Source organism: Liolophura sinensis, chromosome 9 (assembly GCF_032854445.1).
Source record: "Liolophura sinensis isolate JHLJ2023 chromosome 9, CUHK_Ljap_v2, whole genome shotgun sequence".
Classification (NCBI taxonomy): Eukaryota; Metazoa; Mollusca; class Polyplacophora; order Chitonida; family Chitonidae; genus Liolophura; species Liolophura sinensis.
In genome coordinates, this window is record NC_088303.1 from 16,317,733 (window position 1) to 16,335,674 (window position 17,942).

Sequence of the window (17,942 nt, forward strand, 5' to 3'; positions counted from 1 at the left end):
TCAATATGAGCAAACAGTTTCTGTGAGAGGACCAAAACTGTCATAAATACTGTGCTAGGCTGCATGAAGTGGTCATTTAAGCCAACTTGACATCCAAGTCAGGGAGTGGTAAAGGTCAATATACTAGGGTATAGACATGACCCTGTGTAAATCAGCTGAGACAAAGAAGAGTAGGTTTCAAATATATATACTCTAAACCTTGCCATTTAGAATAAAGGGTTGAATACAGCCCTTTGAGAAACAGGAAAAAGCCATCCTAATATTTATTTCTCACTGGCTGTGATCAATTATCAATTTATAAATAAGGAGAGTGAATACTACATAAATGAGGACACTGATCAAATCTGACAATAAACATCAAATGTCAAAAGGTATCAGAGTTCTTGTAAACTCAATGGAATAAGATATCCTGGACCCTCTTTTACAAAACTTTGTAAATCAAGTTTTTGAAAATTTTCCCATAGATGACATCTCCATATAGCACTATAACCTAGACAACATTTTTTATAAGAGATATGACTTACAAAGTTTTGTGAAAGTGACTCCTGACACATAATCAAAACATTCTTTAGACGAGGAGCAAATGAGAAAATAAAAACAATGTTATGCATTAAATACCAACAGTAGTTCATAACCTTAAAAAAATATGGCAAGGTCAATGAAAAACAACAGGTTTTCCTCTATATGAGGTGCATGTGGTATTTGTAGCTTAATTAAAACTGCTTCTTGATACTTCATCATCATGATCATCAATGGCAGGCTGTTTGGTCAGCCAAAATAAAATGTTCTTATGACTAATTTTCGAGCTGTTACCTGATACAGTACCCATTTTATGATTGTGATGTTTCATTTGATTTATTCACCATGTACATCCCATGGGGAGGTGGGTGGGGGGGGGTGGCTATGAATGTTCAAAGGATGGTTAATGAGTCACTGTTGACGTTAAAAGTTTACAGAATTCCAGAAAACGACACTGTGAGAATGGATTTTTGAAAAATCAGATAAAGAGAAAGGGACAAACTCTATCTGCCTCTTTGGTATGATTGAATCAATGACAATAAACACCATTTTTTATTATATCATGATATTTTTTTTAACTCTAAAAGTTTAGATCAGTTATTTGATTTGAGAACAGACAGTTCACATTTTGCTTTGCCATATATTATTATGATCGCGTCATATTCATGACTTCGAGCTTCCAAAATATCCACTAGATCGAGAGGCAGCATTAAACAAATATGTCTTGATTTTCTTTACTTCCTTGGAACGAATTGTAGAGTGAATAATTGTGAACTGTCTTCATCGTGTCTAGAATTGTGGTGGCACTGCTATAGTCAATAGCCAAGAAATACCGGTAGTAGATCTTTTGACTTGTTGAACTATGGTCGATGACACTCAGGTGACAAGAGTTAAAGACGCTTGCCATGACGCATATTAGATTAACTGTACCAAATGACGCTGCTTATTTGCCTAAGCTGCAACACCAAAGTATAATTCTGCACACGAATACACATAAAAGACTCCCGTGGTTTTTATCAATACCTACTTTCACACATGTTCCCTTGTTTGAAAGCGGCGCCTCCGTGACCAGGAAATCCCTTTGGCAGCATTATGTCCCGAGATATTCGATTGGCTGTCTTGTGTAAAAGCAATCCCTCATACACAAGTGACCAATGAAAAGATTTCTATCAAATTGCGGTCATTGTAAACAAAGATGGCTGACTCTGACAGAAACTCCACGCCCGCCCTGAGGATAAGTCAGGTGCATGTGTTGTGTGTGTCGAGTTTAGATTATGTCTGTGGCCTGAATGCAATGCACAATAACTACCAGTCGTTGGTATACCTGTCCGAATGGCTGAAAGGACGTGTACCCGCGAAAAAGCTTACATTATTTCGTGTTAGTTTTATTTTCTCCGGTAGTAGCACTTCAGTAGTTAACTTACAAGTAGTAGATTAGTCTAGTTATCCAAAAGTTTTAAAAATGCATAGATTTCTGGGTCAACTTTGGACAGTATATTAGTCTGCCATAAAACATAAACAATGAATTAACAACCACAGATTTTGTTATCCATCCATATCCATTTTGATGTGCTACTTCTAAGTTAAGATCGGATAGTTTGAAAATATGTAATGTCGAAAGTGTTAGATATCATGTCATCTGTATACACCAATTTTTAGCTGTTTAGATGACTGAAAAGTTATACAAAGTGCTGCTGACATATATTTATCAACTACTTCCATTCGTAGCAAATATTTTAGACAATGCCCTCCAAGATCATGTATTTCTTTCAAGCGTAGCATTTCCATTTCTTACTTTTAGTTGAGACGTACGTAAACAGTTTGTTATTGTGGTTGACTCTAATTTGTAAATATGGCGATGTCATCCACCGCTTTAGATACTGGCCATCTAAACAGGACAGAATAGAAGAGATCTGAGATCAGTAATCTTATACTCTCAGAATACTGTATATTGTCAGTCCAATCAGAGTATCTAATAGGTTGAGAAATATTTGAATATGCCAGCCCATAATAAGCGAGGATGGTGAAACTCTGGTCAGAGATGCCGGCATTCACATTAGTGTTGGTGAACAGAGTTAAGTGTAACTCTGAGTATCTAATTTTAGAGTATGTAATAGGTTGAGAAATATTTGGATATGCCAGCCCATAATAAGCGAGGTTGTTGAAACTCAGAGACACTGGCATTCACATTAATGTTAAGAGTTAAGTGTAAATAAAACACTCTGCAGAACACGAAGTGGTGATTTTAGAGTTTTTCTTTTTGTAGTTGTATCCTATGATATGTACAATATGTTGTGCATATTGACAAGGGTCTAATATCAGTTACTGTCTTGTCCCTGGTTACGTTGTTCATCACGCTTATAATTTCATGGAAACTGCATATTTCGGTAGTCTGCCATATTAAATTAACTTGTGGTGTGCCTTTTGTCTGATTCATGACAGTTAAGACCATATACTGGTAGTTAACCAGTATTCTGTTAAAAACTGTATCTTGTCCCCATTGCACTGTTCAAAGTGCTGTTAAAAAATTTAATGAAAAAAATCTTTTAGATAACCATAAGTGTGCTCAAAAGCTTTCTGCCACTCGTGTTATTGAAGTCACACCCGTATGTGTCGTCTTGTAATTTTCAGTTTTACTTCAAGTTTTTACGTATCTCTTGTAGCAACTGGCAGTATTTCATAACAATACTGTACATCATGGTGTCAAAAGCATTTCACCTCTACATTTCAGCATTATTATAAAGATGTTATCTGGTAAGGGTTTCTTATTAGTTGTGTATTTTTGTTGCAGTTGGATGCCAGTGAGCTTGATCAGGAATTGTATAGTTTGGTGAAGAGCCAGATTTTAAAGACGTTCAAATATCATAAGGTGGGTCTCTATGCTGGGCAATAACCTTCAGCGATTGGTTCATTATGAAAGAACCAATGTTTAACACTCTGCTATGCATTAAGATCAGTGAAACTTATGTTATTGGAAATGTTTCACAAGAAGACCTAGACCTGCTCAATATGTACCTCTTTTTGTTCAGTAGCATTGTGATTCAAACTTTACCTGAAGCAGGGATGTTATATGTTTGATGGATTCACTAATTCTGTGATCGTTAATTCATTGTTTATGTTTTATTTCAGACTAATATATTGTCCAAAGTTGACCCAGAAATCAATGCATTTCTAAAACTTTTGATTTGGCGAGTGAGTAATTTTACACATTCTCTTCTTGAAATCTGTACGCATCTAAGCTTTTCATGTGAACATGTAAGAGATTCCTAAAAAGATTAGATGGCTGTATCTGATTTATACACAAAATGGACATTGAATTTGTATATCTATCTAGAGCCATTCCCTGTGTTGTTCACAACCCTAAACTTTATACTTTCTCCTGGCTTGTAGTAATATATCCTCTAAATGTGTACATATATATTTCATAACTTGTGTCCAGACAAGCTTACTGGCTAATTGTTAAAAGGGGCTCTGCTGGAGTGCACAAGCTAAAGGCCTCAGGAGTTTGAATTCACCTATAGTTAGGTACTCACTGGTCTTAAAAACTCAGTATGGCGCATGTATTGTAGACTTTCAGTGGCTCAACCTTATAGCCGAGAGAGAGATGACCTTGTGACAGAGAGCAACTGGGTGTTTTGCAACTGTAATAAACTGGAAGCATCTGATTTAGTGCTGGATTTAGTCCATCTGCACAGGCTTGCACTGACTGACAACTGCTGACTCAGCAGTTTGCTTGGGGTCGAACATGTTCTACTTTACTGTGACCTGAAGCATCCAGTTGTCTCCAGTTGATCTATGCGTGCTTGGGCACGGTTGAACATTGTGATGCATCACATGCAACAGGTCCTGAGGCTGTCACATTGCTATGTCAGAGCTAACAGTTGCTGCCAGTCATAGTCGACCAACGCACACTGAAACTGAATCTGGTCATGCACAACTAGATGCTCACGATGGGAATGTTTTCTAAAATTTTTCATCATAAGTTTTACCGTTAGGTCGACTTAGGATTTGTCGATCTATGCCTGGCTTTACATTCGCAGACATATTCTATATCTTTTCCGCAAAATAATGTAAAGCCTGGTATGCCCATAAATTACCCCCCAAGACCTGTTGTGTTTGTATCTTGTGTAATTGTTGATGCAGTGTGAAGTACCGGTACATGTAAGATATGTATGCAAAAAAATGAAGATCCAGTTAATAGGATATACATGTAAAAATGTAAAATACCTTTGCAAAAAAGCAACCAGAGTAGCTTTGATGGATATTCATGTATCTTTAAAACTTAACAAGGACTCACTCTAAATGTTCATTTTGGGGGTTTTAATTTCAGAAATTGAAAAGTGTGTATGCCTGTTTGCGAAGCAATATGATTTTAAAGAAATGATTTGAAATAAATGGCTTACTTGTCCATGTGATAGAACTCCAGGCTGCATTGCCTCTTCCATTGTGTACAGCATGTATGGTGGCTTCGTTGAGTTTTGTTGGGTTTGGCTCACCACTGGTAGTAACCTATGGGGTGATGTGTATTTGGCTGCGGATGTGACTGGGTAAGGTCGCAGACGAGTTGCAGGCATGGTTAGGTCGTTGTCACACTTGGTTGAAGGTGTCTTAACAGCTAGCTGATTCCTCACACCTGACAAAGCTAAATGATCAGTGCACACATCACTGATCACAGAACTGTCATCCTCAAGACAGTCATAACCCAGGTAGTCATTCACTCCAGGTTCATCATAATCCAGGTGAGACGTGGGAACAGAGGCGTGATGCTCAGTATCACCTCGATAGTCATGTGACTGATCAAAACCCCCTATATCACTGACGCTGGTTATGTGATCATCTTCATCCAAACTGTCGTAAACAATGTCATCATCAACATTTTCATAAATATTTTCATCAGCAGCTATGAAATGTTGGGTTTTGTCAACTTTGTTTTTATCAGCGTGAAGCACCTCCAGGGTGTGCTGTGGCTTGAACATTTGACTGCTGAGAAGATTAGGGTGAGAAGTGTAGTCTCTCTCAGTAACATTATCATCTGCTGTCGAGAAATGGCTAAATTTATTGCCCTCTGCACCATGATGAGATCTGATGCCAGTAATTTTATTTTCATCAGTAGTGTTTGAATGTCTAAGTGGATGGTATGCTCTGGTATGACTGTCATACTGTGCATCAAGTTCACCTGGAGCCCTGTAAAAGGGGAAATCTTCTGAATGCCCATCTACACTTGGCTGCTCCATATTTAACACAAATGGTTCCATTCCCTCATAACTGGCAGATTTCAATGTACTTATGCTGTAATCAGGTGCTCCTTGCTCAGAGTCATTCAGATTGCTTCTAATCATTGGATTTGATTGGTCCTCGTCTTTGCCATATGCAGATAAAGCTGCAGATGGAGTGTCTGGTTTAGTGTCCATTGTATGGTTGGCAACACTAGGAATCAGATGTCTGGTCTTGGATTCCATTTCCTCCCAAGTATCAGGATTTGATGTGCCATGTTCATCATTTCCTTCAGGTGCAAGGATTTGTGCACTGTCTTTCGGTGTATCGGTGCAACTTTTTGATGGTACACCTCCAGTTGTGTCACTGATGTATTCTTGGTTGTGTTCTTTGGGTGGTTCTGTCTTGTCAGTGTCCTGTTGTGGTGCTACAGTTAAATCATTGCCTTGTTCTGTGCTACTGTCGGGTGCTATGGTGGAATCACTTCCACTTCCAATATCACAGTGTTGTGCTACAGTAGAGTCACTGCTTGACTCCCGTTGTGCCTCAGTACTTACATGTAAATCACCAGCGTTTTGTATGCCATGTTCTAAGGCTGCAGTTAAATTGCCCTGTGATTCTGTCTCACGTGGATGTGTCTCAGGTGAATCGCTGCATGATTCAGTGTCGTGTGGATGTGTCAAAGTTAAACGGCTTTGTGATTCAGTGCCACGTGGATGTGTCACAGTTGAATCACTGTCGTGCACCTTGGGCTGTCCCTTTGCTTCATGTGAATCTTTGCAAGTCACTGTCGTGCAATTTTGTGGTGCTACAACAGAGTCTATGTGACATTCAGTCACTGTTTGTGATGTCACAGGAAAGGCATTTCCACTGTGTGAAGCAGTAGGATTTGTTCTGTGGAATTCTTGATATTCCTGCGAACCGTCCGTGTCCTGATTTGTTCCTGGGGGCACTAAAGCAGTAGTTGGCTGCACTGTTGCAACCACAGCCTGAGATGCACTGACATACTCTGTTTCATCAATATCCTTCTCACAAATGGGATCAATTTTGTCTGAGGTAATTCCCTTCGTCATTGTCTGCTCACTCTCATCTTCTTCCGCATCACTGTTGTCAACGGCAACCAGGCTGTAAAATCCTCCTGGTACTGGTGTACTATGGGATGGAAGGTTATCAAGTCTGTTGTCATCATTGGCATTTAGGTCCTCAGTGCCGTGTGTGATGTCAGACAGCTCATCAACTGTGACGGACAAACCTCGGATCTCAGCGCTAACATCGAGATCTGCTTCACTGGTCAGTGTTGCTTCTGGGACTGCCGGAAAGTCAACAGAAGAACCTATATCATCCTCAGCATCACCAGCTATCTGCTGTTGTGTCACTTTCACTGTATCCATGATGTAACACTTGATGTGTTTGCAGAGTCCAAAAATCAGGTCGTCGATTCCTTTATATTCAGACTTTGATCAATATCTAAAAGTTCCAGACTCAGTGGATATGTAGGCACATGCACATGTACTGCAATGTTTATACCAGAGTGTATTTTTCACTGCACATATGTAGTGTTAGGGTCTTTTGTGATATATCACAGTCAGCAGTGTATACTACTCTAACCCTCAGTCCTGCTTAATCCCTTAGCCCACTATAGGCGAAACAGCCAGTACATGTATGGGGTAACACTTGACAAGGCGTGTTAACACAGACTGGGCGCTGATAACAAATTGGCACACCTGAGGAGAATTGAGTGGGGGTCTCGGACAAGCAGCTCCCTGTCATTGGTACCTAGCTGGGTACTCTGACATGCTGTGGCAAACCTCTACCTGGTGTTAATAAAAAATAAAGGCAAGGCCTAAGTACATGTGCAGGGGGAGGTGTGTTTGTCACAGCTCAATAAACCTATGTCTTAGTTCCTTATGATCTGTAATCAGGCTTCAGTAATTGTAAAGGCAGCCCCCAATGTTGGCCATGTCACAGGCAGTGTTAGCCACACATGAAGTACATGTAAGTCCATTCACAAATAACCCCAGATGAGGACTTAATTAAGCATGCTTTAAGGATTAATCCCAGACCTTAAGGTTTTGTAGTGAATCAAGATTATAGTGAATTATGCCTGATTTTGCCAACAGTTTTAAGCTGATTAATTCATTTAATTATGATGTTGGTTGAAAAAAATAATCATATCAGTGAGTGACCCTAATCTTATGTTCACTTAAGATTGACTTTGCTGTAAGAAAGAGAAATCTATATACTTCACTACTTTCACTATCCCTAAGACCTACCAGCTATGAGTCAATTACCTCATTAAAATCTTTACTCGTGGCAGTGCTTGCTCCATGGTAGTGTTCCTTTCGTCTTCTAGTAACTTCATTAAGTGCTACACAAAGTTGCTTATGACAATGTTACCTGGGATACATACATGTGGCTAGCATCCAGGAATATGAATAATTCAGATGTGTGTAGTGAAGAAAGGTGTGAACAGTTAAGAAGGAAGATTGTAGTCATTCTGCTCTGGACAAAAAGACATTTTCTCAGACTCAGTGGTTTATTGATCTGAAAGACAAAACCGCGAATGTCTCTGTAGTATATAGAAGGGTATTTCTGTTCTTCACCTTCTCAGTACACTGATATCTCCTGCATACTTTGATGTTGTAAAGAGTTGATTCATACAGGAATCTGAGAAAAAAAACATGATTTTTCCAAACCTCTGGATATCCTGATTATTTTTTTAAAAAGACTTCAGAATTTAAAAAAATGTCCTCTTTCTTTCTCATAATTAGATTCAGCTTTTGGTAGATTGTAAATATACACACTGCATTTATAGCAAATAACTGATAATTAATTGACGTACTAATGCTTCTCCATACTCCATAAATTGGTGATCTTTTGTAATTCTTTATCCTCTTCACATGTTTGTATGATGTTTATTCAGAGGGCATTATTCTGTGTACTGGCCCTGATAGCACGGTTTGTAGAGTGTCTGCTTTGGGAGCGGTAGATCCAGGATCAATCCTGGGTTGAATCACACCTAAGACCATAAAAGAAGAAGTTGTAACTTCCTTGCTTGGCATTCAGCATCAAGGTGCAATGACTGGTTGACCCGTATCGGTATATTGACTCGGGCAGGGCACCTTACTTGCCTTTGGTAAGGCGTCTCCATGAAGCAGCACTAGATAAAAGGGCGGTGGAAAACCGTCCTGCAACAAGGAGGCACATTACATACACTCTGCGTCATATGACTGAAAAATTGTTAAGTATGATATTAAACCCCAAGCACTCACTCACTCATTATTCTGTGGCGGCTGACACAAATTCAAAATTACACTTTTTGTGAAACCTGAAACTAGCTTACCCAACCAATGTAGTTTTGTCTCCAAAATCAAATTATAAATATGTGTGAATGGCACTGTAAGTTGCTCTTTCGTATGCGATAAAGTTTAGGAATTAGAGTATATAATTTTTGGTTCTATACACATGTACATTGTTTTTGTCATCCAGCATGTATGTTGTCTGTCTTTATATATGTTAAGTTTGGAGCTTGATGCACATGTAGGCCTACTTGTACGTGTAAGCCAACCATGTGACCGGGCACACATGATGTGCACAAAAGAGAAACTAGAACCTGCAGCTCATCTGTGAGCAGAAAAATTAATAACTCGTTGCTTGTTGGAACTTTGATCAGGAAACCTTGTGTATGTATTTACAATGATTTATTCATCTAAGCCTGTAACTGCTACAATATAGAATTGATTGTTTTTGCTCTGGTCTGTGATAGCCTTGCCTGCTATCCCTCAACAATGCTCAGAACTTCAAAAGCAGAATGGTTGGATTGTTCTTCGCCACTTATTGATCTTCTCTATTTATAAAGAGAGTACAATAGGAATTTAGCGGTTAACTACATCCGAATAGCATTAGGTTAACAGGCAGTCAGGTAGGTCTATATCTCACCGTCCAAATTGTTTCTCTTATTCCAGGCATGTGTGTGTAGTCTGTATAATTACCACACCTGAAAATCTCACACCTGTTCATGTGAGTCAAAATCAGGGTCAAGCTAAGGTCAGAAGTGTCTGGTTACATTAGCTTGGTGTATAGGAACAGAAACACGGAAAGGAACATGTAATACAGTGTTTTACGAATAACGACCCGCATGTTCACCACTAAAACAGCCTGTTTTAAAGATGGAACAGTGTTGTGTTGTTTGGAGCATGTTGTGAAATCATGGATCTGGCATGTCACATTTCATAATTACTCAAGGAAAAAAATTTAAAAAATACACCTTTCCTTTACTCATTTGGACTGCTCTTGATGTGGACAATTTTGGCAGATATGTTGTATCAGACACTCTGACATATCAGCACCTTTACGAAATACATTTAGTTCTCTTTTAATGCGATACATGTAATTAATCTGTGTGCAAATTATGTTATGCATCATTAAGTAACTCCATTTCAAATGGATCATCTTACGCCATATTTCCAAAACACCAAAATGTGCATATTCTACAACTGACTGTATCCTTGGACAGTTATATTAGTTCCAGCTGTATCCTGGGAATCCTTGCTGTGGGAACAAAATAAATCAAGGCTTTCATGAGAATTAAGTTCACCAGGACTTTACAGTTGATCACCTAAGATTGAACAAGGGCTACGTTTTTGAGATTTTAGGTGAGAAGGGTTGTTCTGAAATTTTTCTCTACAAGACAGTGATAACAGTAGGGTGAGAGAAACATCAAGGAAATAAACATGTGTAGGAGGTTTAACTGGGTCAAAGTAAAAACACAGCATCATTGTGTTTCTATGCTTAGTACCCTGGCAGAAGTTTAATGTATTCACACCTACAGTTACATATTTATCAGCAAGTGCACGAATGATGATTTCAGACTGTTTTTTTGCAGCTAAATTTCCCACATTGAGCGTTGCACAAATACATGATTTTCATAAATTTAGTGAAATTAAATAGTGATTAATAAAAAGTTCCTGACTGTCTTGCTATGAGTTACTTTTGTGTAGCCAGTTAAAGTGAACATAAAATCAGTCATTAAAGCTGAATTAATTAATGAAGTGTTATTCCACAGATGTTCTAAAAATATTTTTAAAATTGTACACTGCTTATCAATAAAATAAATAGCAAACAATCATCAGTACATAGCCATTCATTTGGTGACGCCATTTTGCCATGTTATAGCCTTTTGGAGTGACGTCACAAAGCCTCAGAGCTCTACTGTAACATCTGTATTAAACAATGTGACAGTGGGAAAGTGCAAACAAAAAAACGCCTGATACTCAACTAAAGAGTATTTGCTCTGTTCCGTGTTCAAAGGGCCGATGTTTCTTTTAATTTGGCGCTCAGGGCGATACTGCATGGGTGTAAGTATTTGACTTAGCTGGCTGTACCGACTTCAAGGTATTTACCGAACATAGCAGGACCTTCTGATTGATAACAAACTCTTTCATTCACATTTTGGGAAGATGTTTTCGTAATAAATCTGACTTTAGTGAGGAAAAATAATCCAATGTCACAATATTTTTCCTCAAGCAATGACTGTCGCTCAGCAGTTTTCTTGCCAGCTCACCCTGACAAGTTACTGCAGTATCTTGCCCAACATTGTACACGGGCACCTGTTCTGAGTTCCCTGCTCATAAATGTGTGATACCAAATGCATCAGTTTAATACTTCAGCTAACGGGAAAATCCTATCTATTGCATCGAGAAACAACACTGACAATCAAGAGCTAATGGTTTTTTGATGTGACAACCAATTATCAAGTGATGCTTTCAGCGCTAGTGATTTGCAAAGCTCATAAGGGCTTCTTCAAGATGGCTACTCGGAGTGAATTGTCCGTCGGTGCAATATCCCTAATGCTGAACTTCATCTTCGTGGCTTTCCAAACTTTATAGAATTTTTTTTACATATTTTCCTGTGATAACTGTGTCCTATATCCTTTTTTCTATGTATATATAGTGGCAGACTCTATGTCCACTTTAAATGGAAAATGTATGAGGTCCATAGGATTCATTAGACTGTTGACTGAAACCAAAGTATGGGTAATGTGACCAATACATGTATACTTCAGGCAATTTTGTACGAGCTAGGATAGAACACACTAGGCGTAATATAAAGGTGTGAATATATGTTGGTACAACCTGGCAAATCTGAAGTGTTTGCTAAGTACCCACAGCTACTTGAATGAGCCTTATCTGTCAAAATAAAGTTGATTCTTTGGGGACAGTTAATTGTTTACACAGCCTTAAACAGTAACTCCTTAAGTAAGTCTATTTGTGTCAGGTAGGACATGCTCAGACCTGATGATTATTTCCCTCTCTGGTCTGATAAAGAAGGGCAAGATCACACTCAAGGGGGGCAACTCTTGACTTCCACTACTTTTAGTTGTGTATTTTTTTTTTTCGGCAGAAGGGAGATAACTAACACAGGTACCACTCTTTATGTTTAAGTATTTAACCTCTAGATTGGAAGAAAACTTATTTTATGTGTTCACTGGTTAAATATTCAGCATGTAATGAACCTGAAGAATAAGGCTGCATTAGGTCTTTGTGAAGGAGTTGCTGGACTGGTGTACTGTATTAAAGATGAAATGCTTCCTTCTATCAGACATACTGCTCATAAGACTGACCATCTCCTGGATCATGTCTGTTGTGTCAGTTGAAATAAACAAAAACGCCCCACTCGTCTCCATCCCCAGCTTCCCTTTTGAGTCATTCCTGAAACTTTCAAAATGATACTTGTTGCTCTCTCTTGTCTTTGAGCACTGACACGTTAGAGGAAGGAATCAAGACTGCTTGGCCTGGTGTAAGTATAATGTGACTGGGTGGGGTGTCCTATCTGGTGTCTTCATCATGATAGAGTGGCAGCAGCACTTTCGCGACAAGGATTTAAGCTTACTGTGTGGACGGCTGTGGATTTGTATAGCATTCATACCAAGCCATAGACAAACAGTTTTGAAATATATTGTTTTATGTAACCTCTTCAGATTATTTCTGAGTACTACTAAATTATCCTTCCTAATTTTTTTTTCTGTTTTTTTTATAGTGTACAAATCAGGTAACAACTTATTTTATCTTTTTTTATTTGTAGTTTTCGACATATGCTTCTGGGGCAACAATTGGTCAACAGATTTTAGGCATCAAATATAAAGACATTGTGGGCAGCCAATGGATGTCAAGGAGCCAGAAGATTTGGCTTGCTACAATTTTAATTGGATGCCCATGGCTTCAAGAGAGACTCAGTGCTATTTTACATCTGATAGGGTTAAACAAATATTCAGATTGGGTGTGTATTACTGGTACATGTGACCTAAAATTTTGCTGAACAAAAGTGCATTTTTAGAGGCAAATAGGTGAAACTTTATTTCTGATAGGACCTTCTAAACATACCTGAAGCCACCTTTATAACATCAATAGAACTTAGAATCAGGCAAATCGGACAACAGTCATGGACGAAAGTTCAGGACTGACGTAATCACACTGAATGTGTTTTTGTTGTAAGGTCCTTTTCAATAAGGGCTGGCTGATCAATTTCACATAATTTCATCATGCCACTGCAATCGCTGTCATGGTGCACAATTAGGACTTATCACACAATGATATGTTATTGCTTATTTTTTCAAACTAATATTCTTGGTCTTACCGGAAAAGTCAATAATGTATAGTTACATGAGTATGTATGTTTGAATGTTCACCAGGTATAGATTGATTTTGGAAAGATGAGAAGTGAATAAAATTAAATACTTTTGTTGAAAAATACATTATGAAATAAGCAAAACATTACTTTGATTTGTGTAAATTTTGAATTGAGTAAACTTAATTCATTAACATTAGAGAGGGTATGAGGTCATCTGTTCATGTATGACAATTAATATTGCTGTAATGCCCTGCTTGTGACAAAAGTTTCACCTTGCAAGCCTTTTTGGAAGAGTGAATGTGTTATCAGCAAGAGTTTGTCTCTTTAAAACTGTCAAAAATTCTAATACTGAATTGTTTCATTTTGATGACTGCAGGCATCTCGTATGGTTGGCCATGCTGAATTAGCTGCAAAACTGGGATCTTTATTGAATTTCCTTATTTTCCTGAGTCGAGGTTGTTATTCGTCACTGACAGAGAGGATGCTGGGAATTCGCTCGCATTTCCCACAGAGACAGGGACTTCGTCAGGTAAAACAATTTACTTCATGCAGACTCAAAGTGCAGAGGAAGAGTTTCTTCAAGGGACTCTGTATGGCAGGTTGCTTTGAGCAGTTATTTTTGATTCAGACTTTTTTGTCAAATATTCAAGTGGAAAAAAATATAAAGGTATTGAGAATACCAGCTGGTATCTTCCATTTTGACTTAATTCTGACTTAAGATTAATCTTGTACTGTTTATCGCAATTCTGATATTACATAAATTCTCACTGCGTTAAGCATAAAGTCATCCTTGTTTATTTTATTATGTTGTCAACACTTACATCAGTTAACAAATTTTGACTTCAGTAGGCTTCTTACATTCATTATTTGAAATCCGTTACAATGAATGACCTAACGTTTGTTTCCAGGTGTCTTTTGATTTCATGACCAGAGAGATAATGTGGCATGGATTCTCTGTAAGTACTTTCATACATGTACATAAGCTTTGATTGATGTTGTCATGATACTGAGCTGAAATACTTAGGTACTCAACGCCTCGTGGCCTCCCTGGCTCAGTTGATTAGCGCGCTAGCACAAGCGTAATGACACAGGAGCCTCTCACCAATGTGGTCCCTTTGAGTTCAAGGCCAGCTGAAGCTGACTTCCTCTCCGGCTGCGGGGAAGGTCCTACAGCAACCCATGGATGGTCATGAGTTTCCCCCGTGCTCTGCCCGGTTTTCTCCCACCACAATGCTGGCCGTCGTCGTATAAGTGAAATATTCTTGAGTACAGTGTAAAACACCAATGAAATAAATAACAATAAATACTCAACACCTCAGTTTGCTGAAATGTTGTTTCTGATTTTAGCATACCCAAAATGTTCCAGTGTGGTTATGTAAAGACTTGATAGACTGTAGACACAGTACTGGGCTCAGTTGTTCCAAAGTGCGGTGAAGTTAATCCAGGCTTAAATCTTAATGGTACTTTAGTCTGGACTAAAGTTTATACTGGGATTAAGTTCTAATACACTTTTGAACAGCTGGGTTCTGTAGTTCTCCTACTTATGGAATACTGATAAATGGAGAGCTGCAGAGTGAAAAATAACAAACTTGGCCGGTATCCTTCGTTGAATATTACACAGAAAAAGTATGAGCCTACCCATCAGTAACTACAACTGTTTTCAATAATGCCATGCCTTTCCAGACATACATGAAGTTATTCACCACTGCTGACATGGATTGCAAATATTTATGCTTTATAAATGGTGGGGACCCCAAGAACTCCCATTTCCTCTACTTGTGAAAATGCCTTACGTAATATGTATTGAGTTATTTATTTGATTTGTGTTGAACGCCATACTCAAGAATGTTTCACTTATATGGCAGCCAGAATTATGGTGGGACGAAACCGAGCAGAGCGTGGGAAAATCCTACAGCCTTTTGGATGTTGCTGGCAAATAAGCTAGACTTGATCTCACAGCGACGGCATTAGTGAAGCGCTTCTGGGCCATTGTGGACGCTAACCTTTTGGTTGTGGCAAAACTATTGAGATTGGAGTTTTACATAAACAGGGCTTTGATTAATAATAGCTGCATTCTTCTTTCTGCAGGAATTTTTATTTTTCGTTTTGCCCCTGGTCAATTATCAGCGTATTAAAAACTTCTTGCAACGCCATGTGATGCACTCTCCCAGCAGAGAATGTGGTCGTCACAGAACCAGAACAGATCTACATCAGTGTGCCGTGTGTGGAGAGTGGCCAGTCAACCCTCAGGAGATAGGCTGTGTCCATGTCTTCTGTTATTACTGTATTCAGGTGGGTGGGAACAGCTCTTGTCCTGTATCCATTGCTGTATTCAGGTGTGCAGGAACTGTTCTTGTCCTGTGTCTGTTACTGTATTCAGGTGTGTGAGAAGTGATCGTGTCCTGTGTCTATTTTTACATTCAGGTTTGTGGGATTTGCTCTTGTCCTGTCTATATTGAGGTGTGTGGGACCTGTTCTTGTCCTCTATTACTGTGGTCAGGTGTGTTAGAAGTGCTCTTGCCCTGTGTCTGTTACTGTATTCAGGTGTGTGAGAAGTGATCATGTCCTGTGTCTGTTACTGTATACAGGTGGGTGAGAAGTGATCATGTCCTGTGTCTGTTGTTATATTCAGGTTTGTGGGATCTGCTCTTGTCCTTTGTCTATTACTGTGTTCAGGTTTGTTGGAACTATTCTTGTCCTGTGTCTGTTACTGTATTCAGGTGTGTGAGAAGTGCTCTGTTCCTGTGTCTTAGTGTATTCAGGTGTGTGAAAACTGTTCTTGTCCTATGTCTGTTACTATATCCAGGTGTTTGCTACTGTGCTCAGCTGTGTGAGAAGTGCTCTTGTCCTGTGTCTATTATTATATTAAGGTGGGTGGGAACTGTTCTAATCCTGCACGTGTCTATTTCTGTATTTGGGCGTGTGAAAATTGCCCCTCGTCTTGTGTCTGTAAATGTATTCAGGTGTGTATTGCTGTTTTTAAGGGTGTGAGAAGTGATCTTGTTCTGTGTTTGTTAATATATTCAGGTGGGTGAGAACTGCTCTTGTTCTCAGTGTATTACTGTTTTCAGGTGGGTGAGAAGTGCTCTTTGTTCTGTGTGTGTTACTGCATTTAGGTGTGTGGGAACTGTCCTTGTCCTGTGTCTGTTACTGTGTTCTTGTCCTGTGTCTTTTATGGGATTCAGGTGGGTGGGAACTGCTCTTGTCCTATGTCTATTACTGTATTGACATGGATGGGAACTGTTCTTGTCCTGTACATGTCTATTTCAGTATTCAGGTGGCCTTTAATAGGAGACACAAGAAAAGCGCCTGTGGTGCAAATTGGCAGAACTCTGGCACTACTCCAAGAAAATCAAATAGAATGTTGTATAGCTCTACCGTAGTGTGAGCAAAGGTATAGAGCAATGTAGAGCTGGCATACATATGGGATTTTTAAACTCATACAGAACACTCTGTGGCTGAGTGGTCTAAGGTGCTCTCGTGATAATTACTGTAGCCTTCCACTATGAATATTTCACTTGCATGATGGCAACCAGAGTTATACTGCATGGAAAGTAGACGGGGAAAACCATCCACATTGTTGCTGGTGGACCTTCCATATTTGACAGCAGAGAAAGCTGCAGAGTATTTGTGCTGTGCCAGCACACTAACCCAGCGGCCCCTTTGATCTGTGCTAATACTCAAGGTTATACAATATTGCTAAGTTTCAGACGTGTTGTGTACTGTGTTGTCCCGAGGGTTGCATGGAGCTAAATGTTACCTGTAGCTCTCTTTGTGGTTCGTTGATGAGAAGGTGTAGGGTTGATCCCAGGGATTGCCGTATTTGCCCTGCTTTCGCTGTTTGTGGGGCCTGAGTGACAATAAATGGTCAGCTGTTCTTGTGTAGCCAATTTTTATATTCTTTTGTGTCTTTCAAGAATGTGGCGTGTCATTGTGTATGTCACATGTGGAAATGTTAATCTTGCATTCGGTCCAGTGATTTAAGTCCGTCACTCCAGTTTCCTGTACCCATAAATTTGACCACCATTGTTTAGAGAAAAAAATAAGTGAATATTAATTTGACTTGTCCCTCAAGAAAACGAAATTGAATAAATGAGAAGTCAGAAAAATATTGATGGGTGGATGAGTGTGTATGTTTGACAAGTAATTGTATAGAAAACTCCTTGCCTGTATTAGTATATCATTTTCATGCAATGTTATTTTCAGAGTAATTTTAAAGCCGACAATAGTTTCAGCTGTACATCATGCGGACAAGGCATCCCAAGTCAGGAGGACATACAGCCTGTGAAAATTGCACTGGGTGGCGACAGTTGATGGGTCTTTTTGGCTTCACACTGGCACCTGTGCATGTCCCCAAGTCAAGAGAGCATATGGTAGCCAGTGGACAGTGTGCTGGATCTTGATGGCTTCACACTGGCACGTGTGCATGTCCCCAAGTCAGGAGAACATATGGTAGCCTGTGGACAGTGTGCTGGATCTTGTTGGCTTCACATGGGCACGTGTGCATGTCCCCAAGTCAAGAGAGCATATGGTAGCCTGTGGACAGTGCTCTGGATCTTGTTGGCTTCACACTGGCACCT

The 17,942-nt window shown here is 39.2% G+C and overlaps 2 protein-coding genes across 3 annotated transcripts in view; one reads left to right on the plus strand and one right to left on the minus strand.

Moving 5' to 3' along the window:
* Positions 1–5,240, minus strand: part of LOC135475426 (rootletin-like) — a 42,258-nt gene extending 37,018 nt beyond the window's left edge. For both annotated transcript variants that reach the window (XM_064755315.1, XM_064755314.1), the window contains exon 1: positions 4,923–5,240. In XM_064755315.1, coding sequence (XP_064611385.1) covers positions 4,923–5,093 — 171 coding nt within the window. In that variant the 5' untranslated portion in view covers positions 5,094–5,240. The remainder of the gene's footprint in view (positions 1–4,922) is intronic.
* Positions 1,715–17,942, plus strand: LOC135475428 (peroxisome biogenesis factor 2-like). The gene is made up of 8 exons (XM_064755319.1): positions 1,715–1,762; positions 3,311–3,388; positions 3,649–3,711; positions 12,817–13,011; positions 13,739–13,891; positions 14,271–14,318; positions 15,451–15,654; positions 17,569–17,942. The coding sequence occupies exons 1-8, from the start codon at positions 1,715–1,717 to the stop codon at positions 17,674–17,676; spliced, it is 897 nt and encodes a 298-aa protein (XP_064611389.1). The 3' UTR covers positions 17,677–17,942.